This window comes from Chiloscyllium plagiosum, chromosome 24 (assembly GCF_004010195.1).
Source record: "Chiloscyllium plagiosum isolate BGI_BamShark_2017 chromosome 24, ASM401019v2, whole genome shotgun sequence".
Classification (NCBI taxonomy): Eukaryota; Metazoa; Chordata; class Chondrichthyes; order Orectolobiformes; family Hemiscylliidae; genus Chiloscyllium; species Chiloscyllium plagiosum.
In genome coordinates, this window is record NC_057733.1 from 24,173,259 (window position 1) to 24,196,493 (window position 23,235).

The 23,235-nt window shown below is 39.0% G+C and overlaps 1 protein-coding gene across 4 annotated transcripts; it reads right to left on the reverse strand.

Moving 5' to 3' along the window:
- Positions 1–1,195: 1,195 nt before the first annotated feature.
- narf (nuclear prelamin A recognition factor) lies at positions 1,196–23,233 on the reverse strand. Of its 4 annotated transcripts, none has more exons than XM_043714593.1 (13): positions 23,146–23,233; positions 22,572–22,628; positions 22,211–22,310; positions 21,970–22,050; positions 21,747–21,890; positions 18,254–18,386; positions 17,424–17,558; positions 13,264–13,382; positions 11,888–12,017; positions 6,552–6,624; positions 6,319–6,456; positions 5,655–5,812; positions 1,196–2,517 (listed from the first exon to the last, which is right to left on the reverse strand). In XM_043714593.1, exons 3-13 carry the CDS (start codon positions 22,235–22,237, stop codon positions 2,276–2,278), a joined length of 1,380 nt encoding a protein of 459 aa, XP_043570528.1. In that variant the 5' UTR covers positions 22,238–22,310; positions 22,572–22,628; positions 23,146–23,233; the 3' UTR covers positions 1,196–2,275. The 4 variants fall into 4 exon arrangements, with proteins under 4 accessions (XP_043570528.1, XP_043570529.1, XP_043570527.1 ...); XM_043714594.1 differs by having other exon boundaries at positions 23,073–23,158; XM_043714592.1 differs by lacking the exon at positions 23,146–23,233 and adding an exon at positions 22,899–22,986.
- Between the last annotated feature and the right edge of the window lie 2 nt (positions 23,234–23,235).

Genomic DNA, 23,235 nt, shown 5'->3' on the forward strand with positions numbered 1-23,235 from the left:
GCAGGAATGTGTTTATTTTCACGTGTTGTTTTACACAAGTTTACTTATACCAAGCATATTAAAACAATGCAACTACAGTTAATTTTCAAATTAAAATTTACAAATGAAAATCCATAAGTTTTATCACTTGGTAGCAAGACATGTACAACCTGCATGAGTTGAGCTTAGAGAATGTTACAGTGTTCACAGTCATATTTGAGTTGGGGTACATATAGTTACAGCTCCAACTATAGTATTTAGCTGCAAAAGAAATATGTCTGATATACTGAAGTGTCTGATTCAATTTCTTAACATTAGCACCAGTACAAGACTTCCATGTTTTAATGCTCAGTTTCAAGGACAGAATGAGTTTATGGTAAAAGGCTAATGGGTGTAAACTCATTGATTTGTTATTCATTATAATGGCATACATAAAACACCAATTTCTTTTCATAGGAATGTGGGGTGAGATGGACAAATAAGTGTCTTATTTTCCTAAAAGGATGAAGCAAGTCATTTCAATTAAAAATGACTCATTAAAGTGGTCATATTTTTAGGTTGAAGCAGTGCATTGCAAAAGATATAATTTGTTAATGTTCAACAACCAAAACCAAATTGCAACGTTGCCTACTTTTAGTAGCATATAGAGTCAGATGTACAGCATGAAAATAGACCTTTTGGTCCAACCCATCCATGCTGGCCAGATATCCCAACCCAATCTAGTCCCAACTGCCAGCACCCGGCCCATATCCCTCCAAAGCCTTCCTGTTTGTACACCTATCCAAATGCCTTTTAAATGTTGTAGTTGTACCAGCCTCCACCACTTCCTCTGGCAGCTCATTCCATACACGTACCACCCTCTGCGTGAAAAAGTTGCCCCTTAGGTCTCTTTTATATCTTTCCCATCTCACTCTAAGCCTATACCCTCTAGTTCCAGACTCCCTGACCCCAGGGAAAAGACTTTGTCATCTATTTATCCTCTCCATGCCCCTCAAATTTTGTAAACCTCTATGTTAAACATTTTTGCCTCTGTTTCAGATATGCCCAATTTACTGGCACGTTATATTAACGGTTGTTATGGTAAGATGGTATGTTGATTATTATACCTTTTCTAATCAGAATTAGGAAGTGCAAGGAAGGCAGTGCAGAATTCACTGAAGCATTGTTTTTCATACCTGCCATATAAACAGGCATTAGAAACAGAACAATAATAGTATAAACAGAAATAGTTCATTTTATAAACTCAAGGCAAACTGAAACATTTGAATTAGAAAAGATGAAAACAGGGAAAAAACACTTTACAAAGGCAAACTTCGTTCATGAAAGAGCAGAAATTACTACAGTCACTCAAAACTGCTCTAATGAAGGGTAATTGAAACACTACTCATTTTTGTACCATTAAATATAAATGTACTTGTTAGCATGTAAAGTGCTAGTCTGTTTGGAATATGCACCATTTCAAATGAGTTGGATAGACTTGAAGACTACATTCAATTGAGTCATCAGACTATTGCTAATGGAGTAAGTATTAAAACTTCAAAAATGCATCTTTACAATTGACAGATTATATATATAAAAAGAGGTCTACTACAGGAACACAGGACTGTAAAATAAAGAGTTTACCTTAAACCAACTGAATTCGAAAACAAATTCCAATAACTGACTTATCCAGTTTAGATGTGCACTGTAATAAACAGACAACATCTTAACCACTGAAAAAGTCCTGAATGTTTTCAACTGTGAAGTGCTCTGTACGTGTAATCAAATATTTGGTCTGCACATTTCTTTTCATAGTTTCAAAGTTGAGCATCAATTTAGTTCCTTCAGTTCTAGGCAACTCCCCCTTCTCAAAACCAGACAAATAAAACATGGAAATTGTATAATCTGTAAAGAGGAATTTTAAGGATGAAGAGCATCTGATGAACTCAAAGTACTATTTTTACATCACTGATGATCCCCAATTTCTCCTTGAGAAAAACACAATTATGTATTATATTCTGGCCAAATCATGGCTATATTCATATGGAAGCAAGCACAAAGAATGGTTACATCCATCAAGTGGCTTCAAAGACAAGCATATCCCAAAGATATCCATGAAGAACAAAGTCCTGGATAATTACATATTTTAAGTCTGCATTCCTTACCATGAGAAAGTGTAACATTTAGTATCTCAGTGGCTAAAGGTTTGTGGTTTAAATTGCACCTTTTATTAGTACAAACTGTACCAACATTCCCTGGGGAAATTCTGAATCCTGAACTGAGATTACAAAAATCTTATGGTCCAGAACCAGATGGCCTACCACTTGATGTCTATGCTATTTGACATTTCACTCAATGCGTGGTACTGTCTATGCAGGACCTCTTGAACTTTAGTGGAATTTCTTCCCTCCAACCATTCTTGATAGAGCATTTGGACATGCATGTTAGTTTCTGGGACTTGGACAGGCTGACTGGTGTACACAGCCTCCATCTGGTGCAGCAAGTCCTTATCCATCTTCCTATCCTCTGTCATCGCTTGACCTTTTCCATTGAGGCATCCTTTTGAGTCAACCAAAGAAATAAAAGAATAGCGATGTTAGCAATCAGTGAAAGCATGGTTTTGATTTTCAAAGAAAAAATGGTTTAGCCAAAACCAAAAACATCTTCAACGTCAGATCAATCTCTAAATTCATAATTAATTTGTTCATAAGCACCCAATGTTTGAAAAATTTGATTGTTTAGTAGTTCCACTTCTAGTGGAGTCAATATTAAATGCAAAATTGAGAGAAAGAGGACAATAAAAGAAGAAAGGAGACAGGAAATAAAGAAGGCAACTCCCTCAGCTGTGGGGAGGGTAGGTTGAACGGATAAATATTTCCACAATAGCCTTAAATGATTATGTAGGCAGTGACACGGAGCTGACACTGGCCCCAGTGAGAAGAAAGTTTGTATCAATCGTTAAGATGAACATAAATTAAGGTTCCAAAAAAAAAAAACTTCAAATCATTACTCGAAGTCTATGGAGAAACAAATCAAGTTGCCATTACAAGTGACTTCGTATAGAAGTTCTGTTCATGCACATAAAAAGATACTGAACCTAATTAGAATTTGTAAATTTAACTTCACTGCCTTTTTACTTTAAAATCACAATGCTGCTTTAACATTACATATAGGCCTACTGAAATACAGCTGTTCGAAGTTGACACTTTTCACATCAATTTTGCCACAGGGAGAGCTCATTTAAGACCTTTGAATGACGCTTGAAGGGAAATGTTTAAGTAATCCTTTGCTAGCTGCACAAGCGGTTAGTTTTAAATTTCATTTAAAGTAAAATGGGAAATGGATTGAATCCAGCACAAGATAAAAAGACCAGGATGAAAATCCCAAAGTGAAACTAAATGCTATTTAAAAAAAAAGTGAAACCCACAGCAAAACCCATTTCTAATAAAAACATTGGCAGGTCCATTCACATTTTCAAAAACAAGTTTATTTATCTTTATTTGTTCTAGGAATAGGCATCACTGGCTCGTCAGTATTTATCTGAGAAGTGGTTGGCCATGAGAAGGTGGCAGTGGGCCATATTCCTGAACAACTGCAGCTTTGGGGGTGGGTACACCCACAGCACTACTGGAGAGTTTAGAATTTCATCCCAGTGACACAGTGAAGGTACACCCATATAATTCCAAGTCAGCTGTTGTGTGGCTTGGAGGGGAACTTGCAAGTTGTGGTGTGCCCTCATGTCTGTTGCTCTGCTCCTTCCAGGTGGTAGAGATTTTGGATTTGGAAGGTGCTGTTGAAGCAGCCTTGCTGAGTGCATCCTACCAATGGTGTATGCTGCTGCCTGTTGGTGGTAAAGGGAGTGAATGTTTAAGACACTGGATGGATTCCTGATCAAGCCTGAAGCTTTTCCTGGATAATGTCAAACCTCAAGTGGTGCTAAGATCTACGTGCGGGTTCAACGACAACTGACATGCCAGTGCAGCAATTTTGATGGTTTTGCACCACCAGAACTGCCATCTTCCAGATCAGATGCCATTTTGCATGAACAATTTAATCCCCTTCACATTTCACAAGTTGCACATTGCATTGATATTCACATTGTGCAGTGAACAAAAAGGCCAGGGCAGTATCTTGCCAGCCACTCAACAACATAGGCAATGGGGAGAGGCACAGAAGAAAAGTCCCATTTTCTCACCAAATGGACTGAGCAGCAAGTTGGGATTCTTACAATTGAGCATGAAAGGCCTATTTCATGCATGAACATATTCATTGTCATCTTGCTTCATTGATATGCAGCTTCCCATTCTCCCACCCCCAGATTGGGAATTATCACTGTCTGTTTCCTATGTTAAATGCAGGACAGGAGCTCACTGTTTTTCCTCTGGCCTTCTCTTGGAACCAGGTACCAAGATCTGAGCACATTCTGTGGACAGCACTCCCACCATGCACCAGCACTTCCCTGTTTGCAAAGAGGGAATGCCAGTATCTCTGCCCACCAAGTCTGGGGTAATTGACAGGATCTGGGCAGAAATGGACCACCAGCACTTGGCCAGCTGCTCTGCTGAGCTTTAAGATGGTGCTGATGATATCTGGAACCTCATGAGGTCAGAGCAGTGGCCAATACTCCCACTTGTGGCATTTGGGGCAGGGGGAGGGTTAAATGAGTGAAATTCCAGAGGCATGGTGCATTGGTAATGAGGTGTGTTTGGGCAGGGTGAATGAGGTGAGGTGAAGTGAGGACAGAAATCTTGCTAGAGCTCAAAGCAAAACCATCCAGGGGATTTAAAAAAAACGTTAATTTCTGATAAGATATCACACCGAGATCTAGTAGCCTTTAGAGTAAAGAATTTTGAGATGGTTTCAGAAGTATGCAAATCCACATAATGTAAAGGCAGCAAAACCATTATCAAATGCTTATTGTGCAATGAAAACACAGATGTATAAATTATAAATAATTGATGCTAATGCATGACCCAAGTTACGTGCAAGTTTATACAGTGAAGATAGACAGGGCATTCAATTCTTGGAAAGATTAAAGGGAAAGTGCAATCTTGCTCCTGTAGTTCATACTTATGCATCCAAGACAGAAATACTGGATTGCAATTGACAGCAGGGACAGTGGCTGATATTTCCATAGTGCTGAATGGCAGAAGTGTATGAAGAACCTGGCTGAAATTATGCAAGTCAGCAAAAGTCTATGATATCAAAAGTTTGGGAACATCTGTTGTGCATTGCTGCTGTTAAAAACAATATTAAAGTGAAATTTGAAGTTATATGCACTCTCTCAAAAACCAATTAGTGAATAGCTAAACCAGCCAAAAACAGCACAATTTAATTGTTAAGGATAACTCAGTTACCTGCTAATTACTTGTAATTTATTCCTATCTGCCTTTTCCTTCTTTATCCATTATTAGAATATTCTGATGGGTTATTTACTTAATCAATCCTCTGCTTCCTCCATTAGATAAAATGATTCAGGGATGTGGAGGGGTTTTTTGATCTGACCAGCACTGTTATCATATTCCAATTTGTCCATTTTAATTATTCAACTTCACACAAATTCTTACTCCCCACTAATAACTGCAATAATTCCTCAATTTTCAGCAACTTCTCCCACGCACTGGAAGTGGGTTACAAGCCACCGACTGCAGTCGCTAAAGCATTTCATTGAAAGGCTGGAAGTCAAAAACCATTACCTCCTGGACATGCAAGAACTTCAACAAAGTGATAAGGAAACTTCCCTTTCTTCAGTTTGTAAACCATATTTTGAATGTTCCTGAATCCATAGGTAGCTGCAAATCGTAAAACAATCTCACCATCCTTTTCCAAAGCGACTTCCTGAAAGTCTTTATTCCTAAACCAGGATAAAGAAAAAAGTCATTTGCTTGGACAAAGCCTGCATGCGAGCAAGACGACAGATTTGCGACGCCTTTCTTTTGTCTTCAAGAGGTTCAAATGAAGTTGCTTTTATAAATCCATAGCTGCACTGATGTGGGTAGACTGGACTCTTATTTTCTGGTGTGTATTGGCAGCAAGCAAGTGCGCAGATTCTAGGCCTGTGTTTAAGTTTATGGTCCTTTAGCTCAGAAATACATCAAGAGTAATTAAATGCTCAAAAATACTATTTTGATGCTGATAGGATACATGTGCACAATACAACATCGCAATCTCACTCAGTTACTTTAAATAACAGCTGAAATGCAAAGGGAAAATACTGTCAAAAGATTGGCTTTTTCTCTGGTTTGAATACATGATCCTTGACACATTTGCCAAGCCATTAAAATGAAAGCAATCTGACACTCTGGATAATAATCACAATAGACCGAACATTTCAGAAAGTTTCTAAAAGGCTAAACCTACCTGAGTGTCTTGTATGTGATTTCTTTGACCTCGACCCCAAAGATTTCTTTAGCAGCATATTTAAAAATGTGTTCGAGAAAGCCATCAGATCCTCTCCCATCATGCCTTGCAATGCACACATCACCAATTTCTTCAAATCTTTGCCAGAGAAATTAAAGAAATTTGTGTTTATTTACAAATATAGAAAACATACATTAACATGTTAAAAGTAAAACTATAAATGAAGATCTTACATATTGTCTAAAGGTGCTGGCTCCACATTTGTCAAAAGGAGACCTTTTTGTTCCATCATTTGCATTATCTCACCTGAAAAAAATTAACATACACAATTCTTTTGATAAGCATTTAAAACAGAACCCACAGTGTTTTGTCTCCAGCTTAAAAACAGAAAAATAGAAAGTTGGCGCAGGAGGTGGTCATATGACCCATTGAGCCTGCAGTATGATCAGGGCTGATCCTGCAATCTCAGAATCCCATTCCCAATCCCCTCCCTCCACCCCCATACCCCTTGTTCCCTTTAGCTGCAAGGGCCATGTCTAGCTCCCTCTTGAATATATCTCGAATTGGCCCGAAAATTTTGGTAATTTCAAAGGTTCACAGAGTGAACAAATTCTTCCTCATCTTGGTGCTGAATGGCTTATCCCTTATATTTAGACTGAATCACAGTCAGAGAGAGATGTACAGCAAATCCCGTCCATATCCCAACCCAATCTAGTCCCACTTGCCAGCACCTGGCCTATTCCCCTCCAAACCCTTCCTATTCATATACCCATCCAGATACCTTTAAATGTTGCAATTGTACGAGTCTCCACCACTTCCTCTTGCAGCTCATTCCATACGTGCGCCACCCTCTGCTGAAAAAGGCTGCCCTTTGAGGCCCTTTTATATCTTTCCCCTCTCACCCCAAACCTATGCCCTCTAGTTCTGGACTCCCTCACCCCAGGGAAAAGACTTTGCCTATTTATCCTATCCATGCTCCTCAATTTTGTAAACCTCCAAGGTCACCCCTCAGCCTCCGATACTCCAGGGAAAACAGCCCCAGCCTGTTCAGCCTCTCCCCATAACTCAAATCCTCCAACCCTGGCAACATCCTTGTAAATCTTTTCTGAACCCTTTCAAGTTTCACAACATCTTTCCGATAGGAAGGAGACCAGAATTGCACGCAATATTCCAACAGTGGCCTAACTAATGTCCTGTACAGCCTCAACAGGACCTCCTAACACCTGTACTCAATACTCTGACCGATAAAGGAAAGCATACCAAACACCTTCTTCACTATCCTATCTACCTGTGACTCTACTTCCAAGGAAGTATGAACCTGCACTCCAAGGTCTTTGTCCAGCAACACTCCCTAGGACCTTACCATTAAGTGTATAAGTCCTGCTAAGATTTGCTTTCCCAAAATGCAGCACCTTACATTTATCTGAATTAAGCATCATCTGCCACTCCACAGCCAATTGAGCAAGATCCTGTTGTAATAAGGTAACCTTCTTCGCTGTCCACTACACCTCCAATTTTGGTGTCATCTACAAACTTACTAACTATACCTGTTGTTAAGCTCACATCCAAATCGTGATCCTTGTGGCACTCCACTGGTCACAGGCTTCCAATCTGAAAAACAATCCTCCACCATCACCCTCCGTCTTCTACCTTTGAGCCAGTTCTGTATTCAAATGGCTAGCTCTCCCTGTATTCCATGAGATCTAACCTTGCTAACCAGTTTCCCATGGGGAACCTTGTTGTATGCCATACTGAAGTCCATATAGGTCACATCTACCACACTGATCTCAATCTTCTTTGTTACTTCTTCAAAAAACTCAATCAAGTTTGAGAGTCATGATTTCCCATGCACAAAGCCATGTTGACTATCCCGAATCAGTCGTTGCCTTTCCAAATACATGTACATCCTGTCCCTCAGAATTCCCTCCAACAACTTGCCCACCACTGAGGTCAGACTCACTGGTCTATAGTTCCCTGGCTTGTCCTTACCACCTTTCTTAAACAGTGGCACCATGTTAGCCAACCTCCAGTCTTCCAGCACCTTACCTGTGACTAATGATACAAATATCTCAGGAAGAGGCCCACCAATCACTTCCTTATCTTCCCACAGAGTTCTAGGATATACTTGATCAGGTCCTGGGGACTTATCCACCTTTAACCGTTTCAAGACATCCAGCACTTCCTCCTCTAATGTGGAGATTTTACAAGAATGTCACCATCTATTTCCCTACATACGGTGTCTTCCATGTCCTTTGCCACAGTAAACATCGACGCAAAATACTCGTTTAGTATCTCCCCCATTTCCTGCAGCTCCACACAAAGGTTGCCTTGCTGATCTTTGAGGGGCCCTATTCTCTCCCTAGTTACCCTTTTGTCCTTAATGTATTAGTAAAAATCCTTTGGATTCTCCTTAATTCTATTTGCCAAAGCGATCTCATGTCCCCTTTTTGCCCTCCTGATTTCCCTCTGAAGTATACCCCTACTTTCTTTATATTCTAAGGATTCACTCGATCTATTCTGTCTATACCTGACATATGCTTCCTTCTTTTTCTTAACCAAACCCTCAATTCTTTAGTCATATAGCATTCCCTATATCTTTCCTTTCTCCCTAACAAGAATATACTTTCTCTGGATTCTCATTATCTCATTTCTGAAGGCTTCCCATTTTCCATCTGTCCCTTTACCTGCGAATATTTGCCCCAATCAGCTTTTGAAAGTTCATGCCTAATACTGTCAAAATTGGCTTTTCTCCAATTTAGAACTTCAATTTTTAGATATGGTCTAACCTTTTCTACCATTATTTTAAAACTAATAGAATTATGGTTACTGGCCCCAAAGTGCTCCCACACTGACACCTCAGTCACCTGCCCTGCCTTACTTCCCAACAGTAGGTCAAGTTTTGCACCTTCTCGAGTACATCCACATACTGAATCAGAAAATTTTCTTGTACACACTTGAATCCCTCGCCACCTAAACCTTTAACACTATGTTCTTATAGATTTTCTCAACATTGGAAACATTCGTCCCTCATCTAACCAGTCCAGTGTGTTTTTATGAGCTGCCCCCTACCATTCCTCTGAATGCCAGCAAACACAAGCCCAGTCAATCCAGTCTTCCCCCAATCAGTTCTGCTATCCTAGGAATTATTCATTTCCTAGGAATCATGTGGAACCTTGGCAAGAGACTTTTGGAAGCCCAGATAGACAACATATACTGATTCACCACTGTCTACTACAGCTTGGCCTCCAGTAAGTTGTACGAGTTATAAAAGCCAATCTATTTGGTTAGATGTAATTTTGGAAATGACAAATAATTTGTGACAAATAACCAATGAGTAGAGCCATCACCTACCATAGTAACAGCTGATTTAAATTTGCATACAAGTCACTTATTTTTAGTTTCAAAATTAAAAGCTGCAAATTTAAATGTAGCGACAATTTGAGAGCAGTTATGTTAATGTTGCCACCAGAGAAAATAATGCAGTTCCATGGACAACTCCAATTGTTCTGACATCCCATTCAATTTCTACATGTCCTAGGCTGACTCCAACAACTCTCCAGCTGTACGTGCTCTTTATTTCCTCCAACTTTCCATTACTTTAGGTTTATTTCCCCATACTTTAGTTTTCAAAAATTTTCTTCAGCCTTTTACACTCATCATCTTACCCAACTGTGCTCTTAACTTCAACTCTGGCCTCCTCCACTGTCAAAAAGAAGAAATGTTCCTTAAAACCAAACTTCTCTCATGTCTTTTAAGCAAGGGCATAAAACTCATTGGTTTTTGAGGGGTGAGTGTGAGCATTCACTATTTTTATTTTGGAAACTGTACAAAATAACCAGCACAATGAGTGATACATTAAACCACAAAAATTTCAACAATTTCTTCTCAAAGTTAAAAATCACACATCAGGTTACAGTCCAACAGGTTTATTTGGAGGCACTTACTTTCGAAATGCTGCTTCATCAGGTGGTCCTTCGAAAGGGAGTGCCTCCAAATAAACCTGTTGGACTATAACCTAGTGTTGTGTGATTTTTAAACTTTGTCCACCCCAGTCCAACACCAGCCCATCCAAGTCAGTCATTCTTTTCACAAGTTGCTATCACTTAAACTTTTATTACAGCCGAGCTTTCTCACTTATTTTTCTTTTCGGAAGCACCTCATTTCCAAAGAAGGTTGCACATAGTATCTTACATTTATGTAGCAAGTCAGAAATTTTCAATACTTTCCTAGTGAAAACTTGAATCCCTATCTCCAGTTGTGACAACCCACCCTCGCTGCCTGCAACCGCACCCTACGTGCTATCAGACCCCACCTAAACAGCACCATAGACCAAGCTGTGTGCATGATTACTATATGCCTCTCAAGCAACAAAACTGACATATTTATAACCTGTTTCTCTTGTAATGCACATTATAATCTTCAACTTATGAGAAAGCCATGGGAGATGCATTACTAAATAAAGTCTACAAAACCATAAGAGTTGTAAGTAAGTGTGTACTTAAAATTAAAACAGTTATAGTTGGAAAGTGAAATAACATCCATCATGAAATGCTGGACTCAATATCTTTAACCTCTATGAACTTACCAATTGCACTTAAAAATAACCAAATACTTAGTCTGACTACTGGTTAGTCTGAATAAAAATCTTAGTGTATAATTAAAAGTAATTAGCTCCGTGTCATGTTATCAGGTTCAGACCAAAATGCGTAGAGCCCCACCTAATCAGCAGAAAATATGTGTTTGCGAGACATGGTACAAATTGAATTACATGCAATTGGAAGCGTAAAAACCGACGAGGCATAGTCGATATGGCTTCATATGTGGGAAAGTGTGTCAGATTAGGTCGGATGAAGTAATCATAGAAGCAGACCCTTTGGTTCAACATTTCCATGTTGAGCAGGTTTCTCAAACTAAATCAGTCCCATTTGCCTGCACTTCGCCCATATCACTCTAAACCTTTCCTATTCATGTATCTGTCCAAATGTCTTTTAAGTGTTGTAACTCTACCTGCATTTACTATTTCCCCCGGATCTACATTCCATACACACCAACCTGTGTGCCCTTCAAGTCCCTTTTAAACCTTTTCCTCACCTTAAAAATGTTACCCTACCTGAGGGAGAAGACCGTTGCTATTCATCTTGTATATGTTCCTCATGATTGTATAAACCTCTAGGTCACCCTTCAACGTCATACACTTCGTGAAATAAAAAAAGTCCATCTCTCCCTGTAACTCAAACCCTCCAGTCTCAGCAATATCCTGGTATATCTTTTCTGAATCCTCTCCAATCTGGCAGACATTACCCAAAAAAAACTAAAAAATGTTTAATATATTATAAATACTGTAAATCTGAAACTAGTTAACACAGAAAATGCCAAAATTTCTAAAGGGACAAACATTTTGCATAACATTTCATCAACTCATTCTCCACTTAATTAAACCTTATTGTTTTCCCTTCCTTGTTTATATATTGACCTATCCCATTTTCTGTCTGAGAAACAATTAATATTTTTCCATTTTTTACAAAGGGTTAGAAATTAAGCTTCCAAAAAACTATTGTGGTAATGTTACCTGAAGTTAATACACAGTCAACACCTTGTATTTTGTAAATACTGCTGTAAAAGTCTTCTCCAAGTGCCTCCAATTTTTTATCATAACAAGGGGTTATAACTAGATGGAAGATCTTATCTGGGGTGAGATGCTGCAAAAAAAAAAGTTCAAAATAACTCAGTTCTGCTCTGTTGCCATGTACTGAATGTTGATATATACCGACAGTTGTTAAACATGTACAGAATGCCTGCTGAATTATTTGTCTCACTGTACATAGGCTGAGGTCCAAGTTAAAAACAATTAAATTAACATATCAATTATCATTGTTAATATTTTCTACCTGCATTCAACATTATTCAGAAAGTAACTTATAGCACAGAGACCATTTACAACTTTTGCAAAATCATTGCATGATTACAGAATTAGGAGGCGGCCATTTGGCTCATTAAACCTGTGCCAGCTTTCTGATGAAGGAACTCATCTAGTGATACTCTTGACTTTTCCCTGTAGCTCTGCAATTTCCTTTTAAAAGGAAAATTGATCCTGCACCACTATATATACAAGCAATGGATTCCATAACTGAATCATTCACTGCAAAGATTTGTCATGCTGCTATTACATCTCACGCCAACTACATTTACCCTGACCATCTGGCTCTCAATCCTTTCACCAACTGGAAAGGATTCTCCACATTTTATCCTCAAAAAGTGGTAGACATTTCTTTTGGCTCTAATTGCATTAAAGCGTTACATTCGGAATTTACTGTATAAAAACATGACTAGTGGCAGTGCATACTGGAAAAAAAAAATTCTGATTGAACAATCAGACTAATGAGTTGCTGTTATCCAGCATTTTGATAATTCATTTTGTGTTAAGTAGGAAATAATGATCCATTACAGCTCTAATACCTGCCTTTTCTCAAAAGTTCTTCAGCTGGAGCCTTTCAACCGCTGGAAAGTACAGTGATTAAGCCCTTCAGCTGATTATGATTGGTGCAAATGGACTGCCATCCCTAAGAGCTCAGCAGTGTGCCATGAGCAATGCAGTCAATGAAGGTTGTTAGTCTTATAATAGTCTTGGTTGTCAAAAAAGGTGCACAGCTCCGTAAGGGAATAGCAAAGCAGTTTCATACTGCACACTGGAAATCAAAAATGACTCATGGCCTGAAAGCAGTGAAATGTTGACCAACACAGTTGTCATTCTGTGCCAGAGCTCCATCACAGCAACTCAAGAGGACTAAAGGTCGGTATGCACGTTGTGTTGTTTTTAAAACATGTAGTTTCAATTGCGTGAGTGATATTGACCAGGACAAGAACAGGAGAAACCAAATGCAAACACTATGATTAACAGTGGTCAAGGTTAACAATATTAAACAAATATCATCTTTACTCCCTTACCTGCTTTTTGGCAAAATAGTCCTTTATCAGTGAGCCCATGACCTGCTGTGGGGATTTAGCAGTGCAGATGTGGGGAAGTACAAGGCTGCCTAGGGCTTTTTCAGCATAACGAATCCAGCCTGCAAGAGATTAGGAATACACACTTGTTACATCAATGGCCACAGAGGTTTGTCAGACCAGTTTCCAAGGGGGTCACTTTAGCTTAGTTGGCTGGATGGTTGGTTTGCGATACAAAGTGATGTCAATTGTATGGATTCAATTCCCAGAATATTCAGGGTTACTATGAAAAATTCTCCTTCTTGACCCTCCTGTTAAATCTCTCTAAAAAGAGCAGCCCTATGGCCTTGTAAAATAACGGTGACATTATCAGTTTCTAGTATCTCAGTCATGGCTGCAATATTCAGTGATTAATTGGAAAAGGCATTACTGATGCTCATTCAAATATGGTTTTATATTGGCTGCTGACAAGTTATATATGGATGTGTCATATATCTAGAGTATTACTGTCTAGTAGTCCTGATAATTTTAACTGTCATTGTCTTAGATTGGAATTCCTGGGAAAGTTGGGAGATATCTGGCAACCTTCCTGCCCCCCAGATATTTAGCAGGTGAAAAGTCTCCTGCAGACTGCTGGGATTGCCTGGTGCTTCAAAAGACTGAAACAAAGCTGCTCCATCATAGATACTTAAACATTCTTCAGGAAAAAAAAAAGATGCTTATTTTAAATCTGTAAGTCACACTGAAACTGAAAGACAATTTGTAAAAGATCATAAAAGACAAAAGCTGAGTTGGAAAAAATTGAGTCACTCCATTAGTAGGCATAAAATGACAAAATTAGTTATCTATACGAAGGAACTAAAATTTTGTTTCCCTCTATAACTAAGCACATTCAATTCTTGTAGTACAATTGACCAGTTTAACAATTTCTTTCTGGCTTTCCTTAGTGTTTTGGCTCCAACCAAACAGTATGAGAGCTGCATTGCAAACTATAGTCATGCTCTTTGGATATGTTATTATAACAAGAGTTATTGAGCAACACAGGCACTCATCATATGATGCTTAAACATTTAATAAAAATTAAAGTGATGCTGAACACCACAGGATATTTAAAGCAGAACTGAAATTTGTAATGCCTGTAAGTGTTAAGCATTGGTATGTATGCAATGAGCATAATCTCAAACAGTTCTTCTCACTCAGCCCCTTCATCCATGAACGACTTGCTTCCACCCTGGTTCAATGCATTCTGATAGTCTGTAGATTGCAAACTGGACTGTCAAGTGATGTTTGAAGGGCTGGGTAGATGAACGTATTGGAATTTTACATCTCTCTCCAATACCTCAACTTCACCTCTACACACAATGAAACACAGGCTTGGGCATGGTCAAATGGCCAGGTGAGATGACTGGTAACATTGTTCCACTAAAATATTAGTGTGGCTTGTCTGTGACCACATACAGGCATGTGCATGGTCACACATGTCTCCCATCTTCATCCCACAACCTCCCCCTCCTACCGTCAGATTTTCTCCCTCCCCCTCAATATCACATCCTCCAAGATTCTTGCTATAATATGCCTCACATACAGCCTCCAACTCTTCCCCCTCAAATAGCACCTCGAAGTTCCTCACCCCAATTGTCCCTAAAGTCTTACCAATCCCCAGCTCTTTGCTCTAGTTCCAGGTCCCCGCTGTCACACCCCTGCTCAGAACGCTTCTCTCGCCTCATGGTGCCCTTGCTCCAACTGCCAGCCACTTTCCCTCAGATCTCAATACATTGAAATATGAAACAGATACTAATACAAAAAGCAGTTCTCTTAAAAACTGACTTCTTTGCAAAGTTTGTATCATAGTACAAACCAACCCAAACTTGATATTTTATTCAAGTGGAAATAGCATTTTTGTTTTAAAAAAAAAATTGACTTTAAATACGCTCGCACACCAGACAGCTACTCTTGGTGTCAAGAGACGAGCTGTACTGGATCTTTGTATAAAAGGTGGAGTATTCCGAGATGGTGTGTAATATATAGCTACTGATAGGTGGTTTCTGTCAGAGCAAAACGTTGAAAGAAAGACAATGCAAAAACTAAAACAAACTACTGCCTGGCTGATGATTTCTGGCAATGTTTTGGTCCAGAGGCAGAGTGCTTTACTGAAAGTGCAACATACCTCCATCAGAAAGCAAATAAGACCAAACAACTTTAGCCTAATTATTGTTGCGATTCTGAAGTATAGCAAAGTACTTAATTTCTGACAGGGAAGTGAATTCTCCTTTAGTGTGCCATTTTATAGGAACACATTAAGTGTTAAAAGAGGGATAACTGTATTTCCCTTCCCTCAAGTGATTCTTCATAATTAGGAATGGCCAGGCCTTTCAAACAGTACATTAAAAGTGTACAACTGTAACATTCGAGAGACAGACCTCACTGAGGACACAGCCTATAAGCTGTAGCACAGCCATGTCATACTGCTTTCAACCTAATTGTTTTTCCTTTCACTTGTAACGGTGTGCAAACACTGCAGAGCATGAAGCACAATGAGTATCATAGAATACCTACAGTGTGGAAACAGGCCCTTTGGCCCAACAAGTTCACATTGACCCTCCAAAAGAATAACCCACCCAGACCCACTCCCCTAACTTATTACCCTATATTCACCCGAGTAATGCACCTAACCGAGTCATGGTTCAGTTGATCAAAACCTGTGCAGGAATGAGAAAACAAAATCCCACTTAAAAAGGTAACATGATGGAATTGGTCCGTCAATTCGATTTTAAAAATCAATAATTATTTTAAAAGAAATCTTACTCTGTTATTCCCCCCACCCCAAAGTAAAAGATGCACACCATTTAAAGTACATTCTAATTGAGTGTTTCCATTTTAACAGAGCTCAAGAATCAGACTGCTCCTCACCACCTGTTTGGATTCCCCTCTTCCCTCGCTGACCTACCATTTGCTACCCATCTCCAACCATCCTGCTCCCTCTTTCCCATTGGCACTTCATGTTGTCTTGTGTTGTCTAGCTATGAGTGAGGGTTTGGACGATGAAGAGCATGAGTGAGATGACCAACCATGAGAAAATGAGAGGGGAAGGAGGGTTCCTGAAGGATGAAGTGAGTTAGTGGGAGGGCCAAGATGTCAGAAGGTATGGCAGATTGAGAACGTTGGGAAGGAACAGAATGTAAGTCATGACATGTGACAACTGAGTGGGTCAGAGTGAAGCAGCAAATAAAGAGGCAACAAAATTCAAAATTAAACAGTACAAGCCATCATTTCCTTATAAGCTAAAATGGTGAACGATCACTATAGATATCAATGTTATAAAACATACTGTCAAATTTTAAATGCAGCTTGTCTGAAAATATACCCAATAGACACTAAACAAGTCTCATACCTCAGTGAACAATGGTGGCTGTACCTTTATATATATATTCAACCGAGTTAGACATATTTTTGATTGACCAAGACTCAAAGGTAATGAGAGGATCGGAAAATATAGTTACAATCACAGTCAGATCAGCCATGATCTTTGTGAATGGCAGTGCGGATTTACAGGCCTGTTCATGTTACGTATGTCACATTAGTCACCAGGACAAATTTCAAAACCTGTATATTTTGAGGACCAAAAGTAAATGTATACAGTGGGCAGAGGACAGAAGGATAGGGAACGTGAATATACAGAAAATTGGATTGATGACCATTGCAATAGAATGGGGCTTTCAATTGGAAAAAAGGTCACCAAATGAATTACATAAAGTACGTTCTAGTCATCATGGAGATTGACTTAAAACTGTGATTAATAGATGTACACACTCAGGCAACCAGTGTTTATACTGATAACAAGGTGGCATATGTTGCAGACCTACTATAAAACAAAATCTATATCAGCACTATTCGTTAATTCAATTCTGAAACAGTTATGTCATTTTACAGGTGTATGGTCAAACCTTAAAAAAAAAAATACATATTTGAACAGAAATGAAACCTATAATTTCAAAACAGGTTGTAACTCATTGGCATCAGTGACTGTTTCTTTTATAAATACAAAAGTCATTGATATATGGCAGAGAAATTAGGTGAAACCAGCAGTTTGAAGTGCAGTCATTTGGCTGTTACCTCAGCAGCTAAGGTAAAATTTAGTATAAAATATTTATGAAGTGGCTTACCTGGGCAAGCAGAGGCAAACATTGGTAAAGCATGTTGGTCTTGGCTTCTCTGGTAAAAACGCTGAACAAATTCTCTCTGGCTCTCGAGAAGACTGAAGTCAGCTGCCAATGTCATATTAAAGACATAATGGACTCCTGAAAAGCCAAGCATTTAATATTGATGGAGAGACAGTCAATTCATCTCTCAGCAATATAGTCTTTGGAACATTTAGTTGAAAACTGCTTCAGCATAGCAGAGAAGTAATGTAGCAATTGGCTAAAAATATATCATCTTTACGTTCTCCACTCATATTGATTTGTTCGTCAATGTGAATGCAAAGCATGGGAATGGCAGTTTAAAGGAAGATCCATTAATATCTGGAGAGGCCTGTGACTACATTTTGAAAACCAAAGAGAGACTGAACTGCTAATAAAGAGGCAACTTCACCTTAAAACTAGCTTAAGTACAGAAATTCAAATTACAGAGTGTACCAAATAGCAATGCTGTTAATCATTTAAGCTGCCACAGTGGCGTATTGCTTTAAAATCAGTGCTTACAGCAAAATGTAAAAATAACTTGTTGACAACTGACAGTGAAATATTACATCATAAGATCAAAGGTAATGTTGAGACGTGGACATTTTTGCAAAGAATGTTTGTAAATTATTCATAGTTTAAATCTGTGATATTTTCGTGTGCTATCTCAGGTTTGTTTTACTTAATGCAAAAAGATTTTATAATTTGCACTTCAAAATCAAAGCACAGATCTACATTAACTTCCACTTTGATGCTGCATCCATCAGCTGATCAAAGGCAAAAAGAACAAAACTATTAAGAACAATTTGACTTACCAAGGCCTTTCAAGAATCCAGAAAGTCTTTGGATTACATCAGTAACATTTATACAATGTTTAGCAGCAAAATAGGGCACCGACTGTGGGGAAATTGAAACTACCAGCACTTTGTGTTTGAACACATCACATCTCTACAAATAAAGGACATATCCATTAGTCAAACCCATTAATCAATAAGTAGTTACTTTATACTTAAAGAGCAGCTTCAATCGCATCCCACGGGCTCAAAATGTGCATCAGGAGGTGGTTTGGGAAACTGCTGTCCACAGCATTAAAAGAAGTGGAGTCTTTCAACAGCAAAACCATGAATAAAGCTTCCAGTAGCAGAGGCAGGGTGGTGGTGGGGAGCAGTGGACCGGAGTTAGGTTTCTGAAGCAGCTGAAAGGCATGTCATAATGTGGAAGTAAAAATAACAGACAGGATCTGGGATCTGCAGCTCAGACTTTGGCAGTTCTCCACTGATTCAGACGAGAAGGAAATGGGACAACTGTACACAGATTTAACAGAAATAGTTAATATTAACTGAAGTAGAAATTTGGTTAAAATGAAGTCAGATTACATTTCTAAAACCTCAGGGTTGGCGCACCTCTGTGGGGCACTGAAAGTATCATTATATGATGCCTCTGAAATAGGCCCATCTATGATGCAGTTCACAGATAGTTTACTGACACTCAAGCCTCAGACCTGGGTGACAAAGAAGTCAGCTGCCAGATATTGTAACTCAGAAGTCATCAACTTTAGAGGGATAGGGAAGAAAACTGAACAAAAAAATAATCTGCCATATTTGTGGCAGAATTGGAGGAGCTAATTTCAGCAGGACTGGAACAAGAAAAATGTTCCACACAGCCCACAAAATACAGGTATCACTAATATTTATAGATACATTCTCACCACCTTGATGTCACAAATAATGAATTTGGCTTCTGGGAAGTAAAGACACATCTGGATGAAACTATAGAAAATTGTATTGGAATCGATTCATTGCAGGATCATATCCCAGACAGCAGTTTCAAATCGGCAACCACTACCTCCAAGAAAAACCAGGGTAGCAGATACAGGAGAACACCACTGTCTGCAATTTCTCCTTTAAAGCCATATAGCATCTTGACTTGCAACTATATCATTGTCCATTCAAGGTCATTGGATTAAAATCGTGGAATTTCCTCTAACAGCACTGTGGCTGCACCTACACCAAAAAATAAGTTCAAGAGTGCAGAGGGATGGCCAATAAATAATTGCACTGATGGTGATACTCACAACCCATGAATGAATAAAAAAACAAGTTAACAAATTAACATCAATTGCAATCAAGATCTAGAGCACCTGTTCTGATGATATTTGACTGTACTAAGCAGGTATGCCACAGGGTAAGTTACAAGTGATGCATTGCAGTTTAAAGATCCATATGACCCAAAAGAGGCATACAATAGTAGTTTACTTGATGCCAACCTAAAACGAGCCCACTTACTTTATACTTAAGATTCACAAAATTCAAAACATCAAATGTATGCTGCCCTTCAAATTCCAACATTCTGCAATTATCAGGAAAATCAATACAGTCTTTATAGTATTAGTTTGGGTAAATCTATTCAACTCATTTGCAATCCACGAATAGAACGCTAAAGAGTTGCAATAATTAAAGGTTGCATCTAACGTTCAAAACATCTATTGTGCACAATAAGGACAACCAAATCAATTAATGTTATCGTCTCATTAGGTACAGAGATAAAAAGAGTTTTTTTTAAAAAAAGGGGGAGTTTAATTCAACTGAATGGTAAATCCCAATGGATGTTTTAATTTATTAAATTTTACTGATTAAAATTCTGTAAAACAAAACAAACAGTTGAAATAAAATCCCAGTAGAAAGTCAAGTTTGAATTCTTGTTTTTAGTTTTGATTCAGATGCTGACCTATATAGCTTTCAATCCTCTTTGATGGTTCACCTGTTAATTCCCTCTAACAGTGAGTAAATATTACATTGACTTGTGCCCCATGGACATGAGAAGCTCTATCGTTTTCAACTTGATCACATTAGCCTTTGAAGACAACCTACAATCTATGTAAACAAGTCACCTGCGAAAAAAAAAGGACTTGGATCGTAATCTGTACTAATGATGTAGGCAAAAATTTAACTACATTCAGACCTTTGTTAGTGGACCTGGTATAATGAATGATACAATCCTTTGCTCCATCAGCTCAGAAGAAGGTTGGGTTGAGGGGAAACATGCAAGACATGTTGCCAGGCAGAGACACATGTACATTATATAAAGATCAAGCATTGAAAATGGAATTGATAATATCCAAATAAAAAGACTTCAAATAATTTTGTTGCTTAGTTGCAACATATATTACTAATTCCTTTGCAATTTTTGATCCTTCAGTACACTTGAACAGTGGAGTTGTATCACAGCATCTAAATACAGACATTATTGAAATTACCAATTATTGAAGGATAAACTATGTTTTTGCCTGTACAACATAGGAAAGTAAATTTGGGACAAACACTGCAGCACAAATTGCTCATCTTTTCATAATATGGACATGGAAAATGATCAGCTATTTAAAAAAGGAGTCAATTTCTCAAATTGGCCAATGAAATTGCAATACCCTTTCTGAAACTGCTTCCTCATAAACCATCTGAAACCAGCCCAAAATTAACCATCAAATTCTTACTGCAGGAAGTATATAAAAGGTCACTTCTGCCTGACACTGTACTTTAGAAGTTAGATGTGCACTCTGGTAATTCTCAAGCATTAAATCGCTATCAAGACACATTTGAAAAGACTATGGCCTGGAAGTCAGTGGTGCATTTTACTGCAATCGCAACTGAACACAGTTGGATTTTTTTGCCCTTACTCCCAATTCAAGAAAGTTTTGAAGTGTGGAGTAATGATGGTAGTACAACAAGGGCAAGGAGGAAACTGGGATCTTTACAAATGATGTAATCAATAGACTTTCTTTCTCTCTTCCTTGTTTGAGAGAGTGTGTACAATGGGCAAACAAATAGGGTGAACTAATGTTAAAATACAAACATGAATAAAATACAAAAAGATTGGGAGAAAATACAGAAAGTGACAGTAATACCACAAATTTTTAAAAACCATTGCAGGTAATTTACTAGCTAGAGGAGGCTACACAAAGTTAATTGTTCCTTTTCCAAATATTGAGGTTGAATGTTATAGAAGGGATGTAAGTTTTACAAAAAGGGGTCATCTGACGATACAATACCAGCCATAACTTCCTAGAGCAGATTAAACTGTATTAACAATACAGCAACTGCTTGAAATACACAGCGAGATTAATACATTAACGTTCACCAAGTTGCAACGACTGGCAACTCACCATCATTGCCTTCTGACAAAGTGCTGGATTTTTCATCCCAGATCAGTAAAAGGTATACACACATTTAAACCCGCCTATGTTTTGTCAACAAAGTCTGGCCCAACCTGCGCAAGACGGAGTTTAAGGAGCCGAACGGCGTTTGGTTTTACCTGGTTCAGGCTGAGAACGGAGAGAAACTCCTCCTGACACTGTCGGGCAATCTGCAGACTTTCTGCTGATGTTACACAATTATCACACGCCAAGCAGTCACTAAGAAATATTTTGGCATTTGCTAGTTTGTGAAATTCACTTTCCTGTCAGTAAAGAAAATGCATTTAGAAATCACGTATATTCTCGCCCATAAAATATTCACTTCTCTCTGGGTGACCTCACCTCATCATTGTCGCTGATGGGGCTTCTCGAGTCGTTGACCAGACTTTCGTTTTCAGTATTTTTCTGCTTTTTAGTGCATTTCTACATGAAAACATGAATAAGAGTTCAGCGTCACATCCAATAATTCATACAAAAAAATCCCTTAAAAACGACTCCTATCAGCATTATCACAACTCAGTCAAAAGGCTAAGGGGTAGGGGGGGGGGGAACAAATTAGCCAAGGACAAAGGATTTTTCTTACATTTTTAGTACATTTATCACACTTCATGTCTACAGAGGGGCCTGTTCCTCAGTGTTTTCGCTCCACCTCAACGCGGATGTAGCCGGAGTCGGCTTCAAGCCTGCGGATACACAAAGAGACAGAGTCCTTTTGAAGTTGAACAGCACACACGCGGGATTTCCCAGAGCTCGGAGCTGATACTTAACGCTGGGGCCACACAGACCAGAACCTCCCCAAAAACCCACCAACAAAAATGCAGCAACTACCCCGATACGGTCCTCCCTTGTCAGGGGCTGTGACCATTCCCCGCGCACACAAAACCACACAGCAGTCCGGCAAATATTACCAATCAGACCCACGAAGGACAAACAAATGACATTACCTTCGCGTGTGGAGGACTCGCGAATTATTCCAGTTGACCGTGTCCACAGATTACAGCCTGCAGGAGGTAAACACCAGAAATTAAAGATCGTACCGGCATGTCAGAAGGAAGCGATGGCTGTTAAAATGTCATTTTTTCCTCCCTCCGTTCAGTTACTAACCCCTCCCTGAGCGCAGTGTCACCGTCTCTGGCACAGCCCCCGTTCTGAGGAAGTCTGTCTGCCGCAGTTAGACTGGTACCTCCTCCCCCTCGCAGCGACATTGCGAACCTGACAAACAGCACGTATTGGCCACACAGCGCATCGGGGGGAGGCTTCAGCTCCACTACTTCCGCATGTCTCCCCCACCACTCCTCACCACACCCTGCAGTTAGATTCAATACCCCCTCTCTCTGTCTAACCCGACTTCAAGAAAACAATTTTCAGGTCGACCCCTCAGCTTTTGTTTCACTTTTCTAGAAAAAAAGAGGCATGAAGTTAAAAGAATGTAGAGTGAACTCGACCTCAGTGTGCCCGTTTCACAAAAAAAGTGAGGCACCCTCCTCCCACTGAGTTTCACACTTCCCCAACTCTGACCTGTTATAAATTCACTGTAACTCCCACTTGTTAATTACTGAGTAGGAACTCTAATCCTGAAGATGGGGTGAAAGAGAGCTTTTGTAAAGC

Coding starts and splice junctions, on each gene's coding strand:
- narf (XM_043714593.1), bottom strand. CDS start 22,237: ATGAAGTGTGATAAATGTACTAAAAAT. Junction 17,559..18,253: donor TGGATTCTTGAAAGGCCTTG/GTAAGTCAAATT, acceptor TTGGCTTTTCAG/GAGTCCATTATGTCTTTAAT. Junction 12,018..13,263: donor ACTATTTTGCCAAAAAGCAG/GTAAGGGAGTAA, acceptor TTTTTTTTGCAG/CATCTCACCCCAGATAAGAT.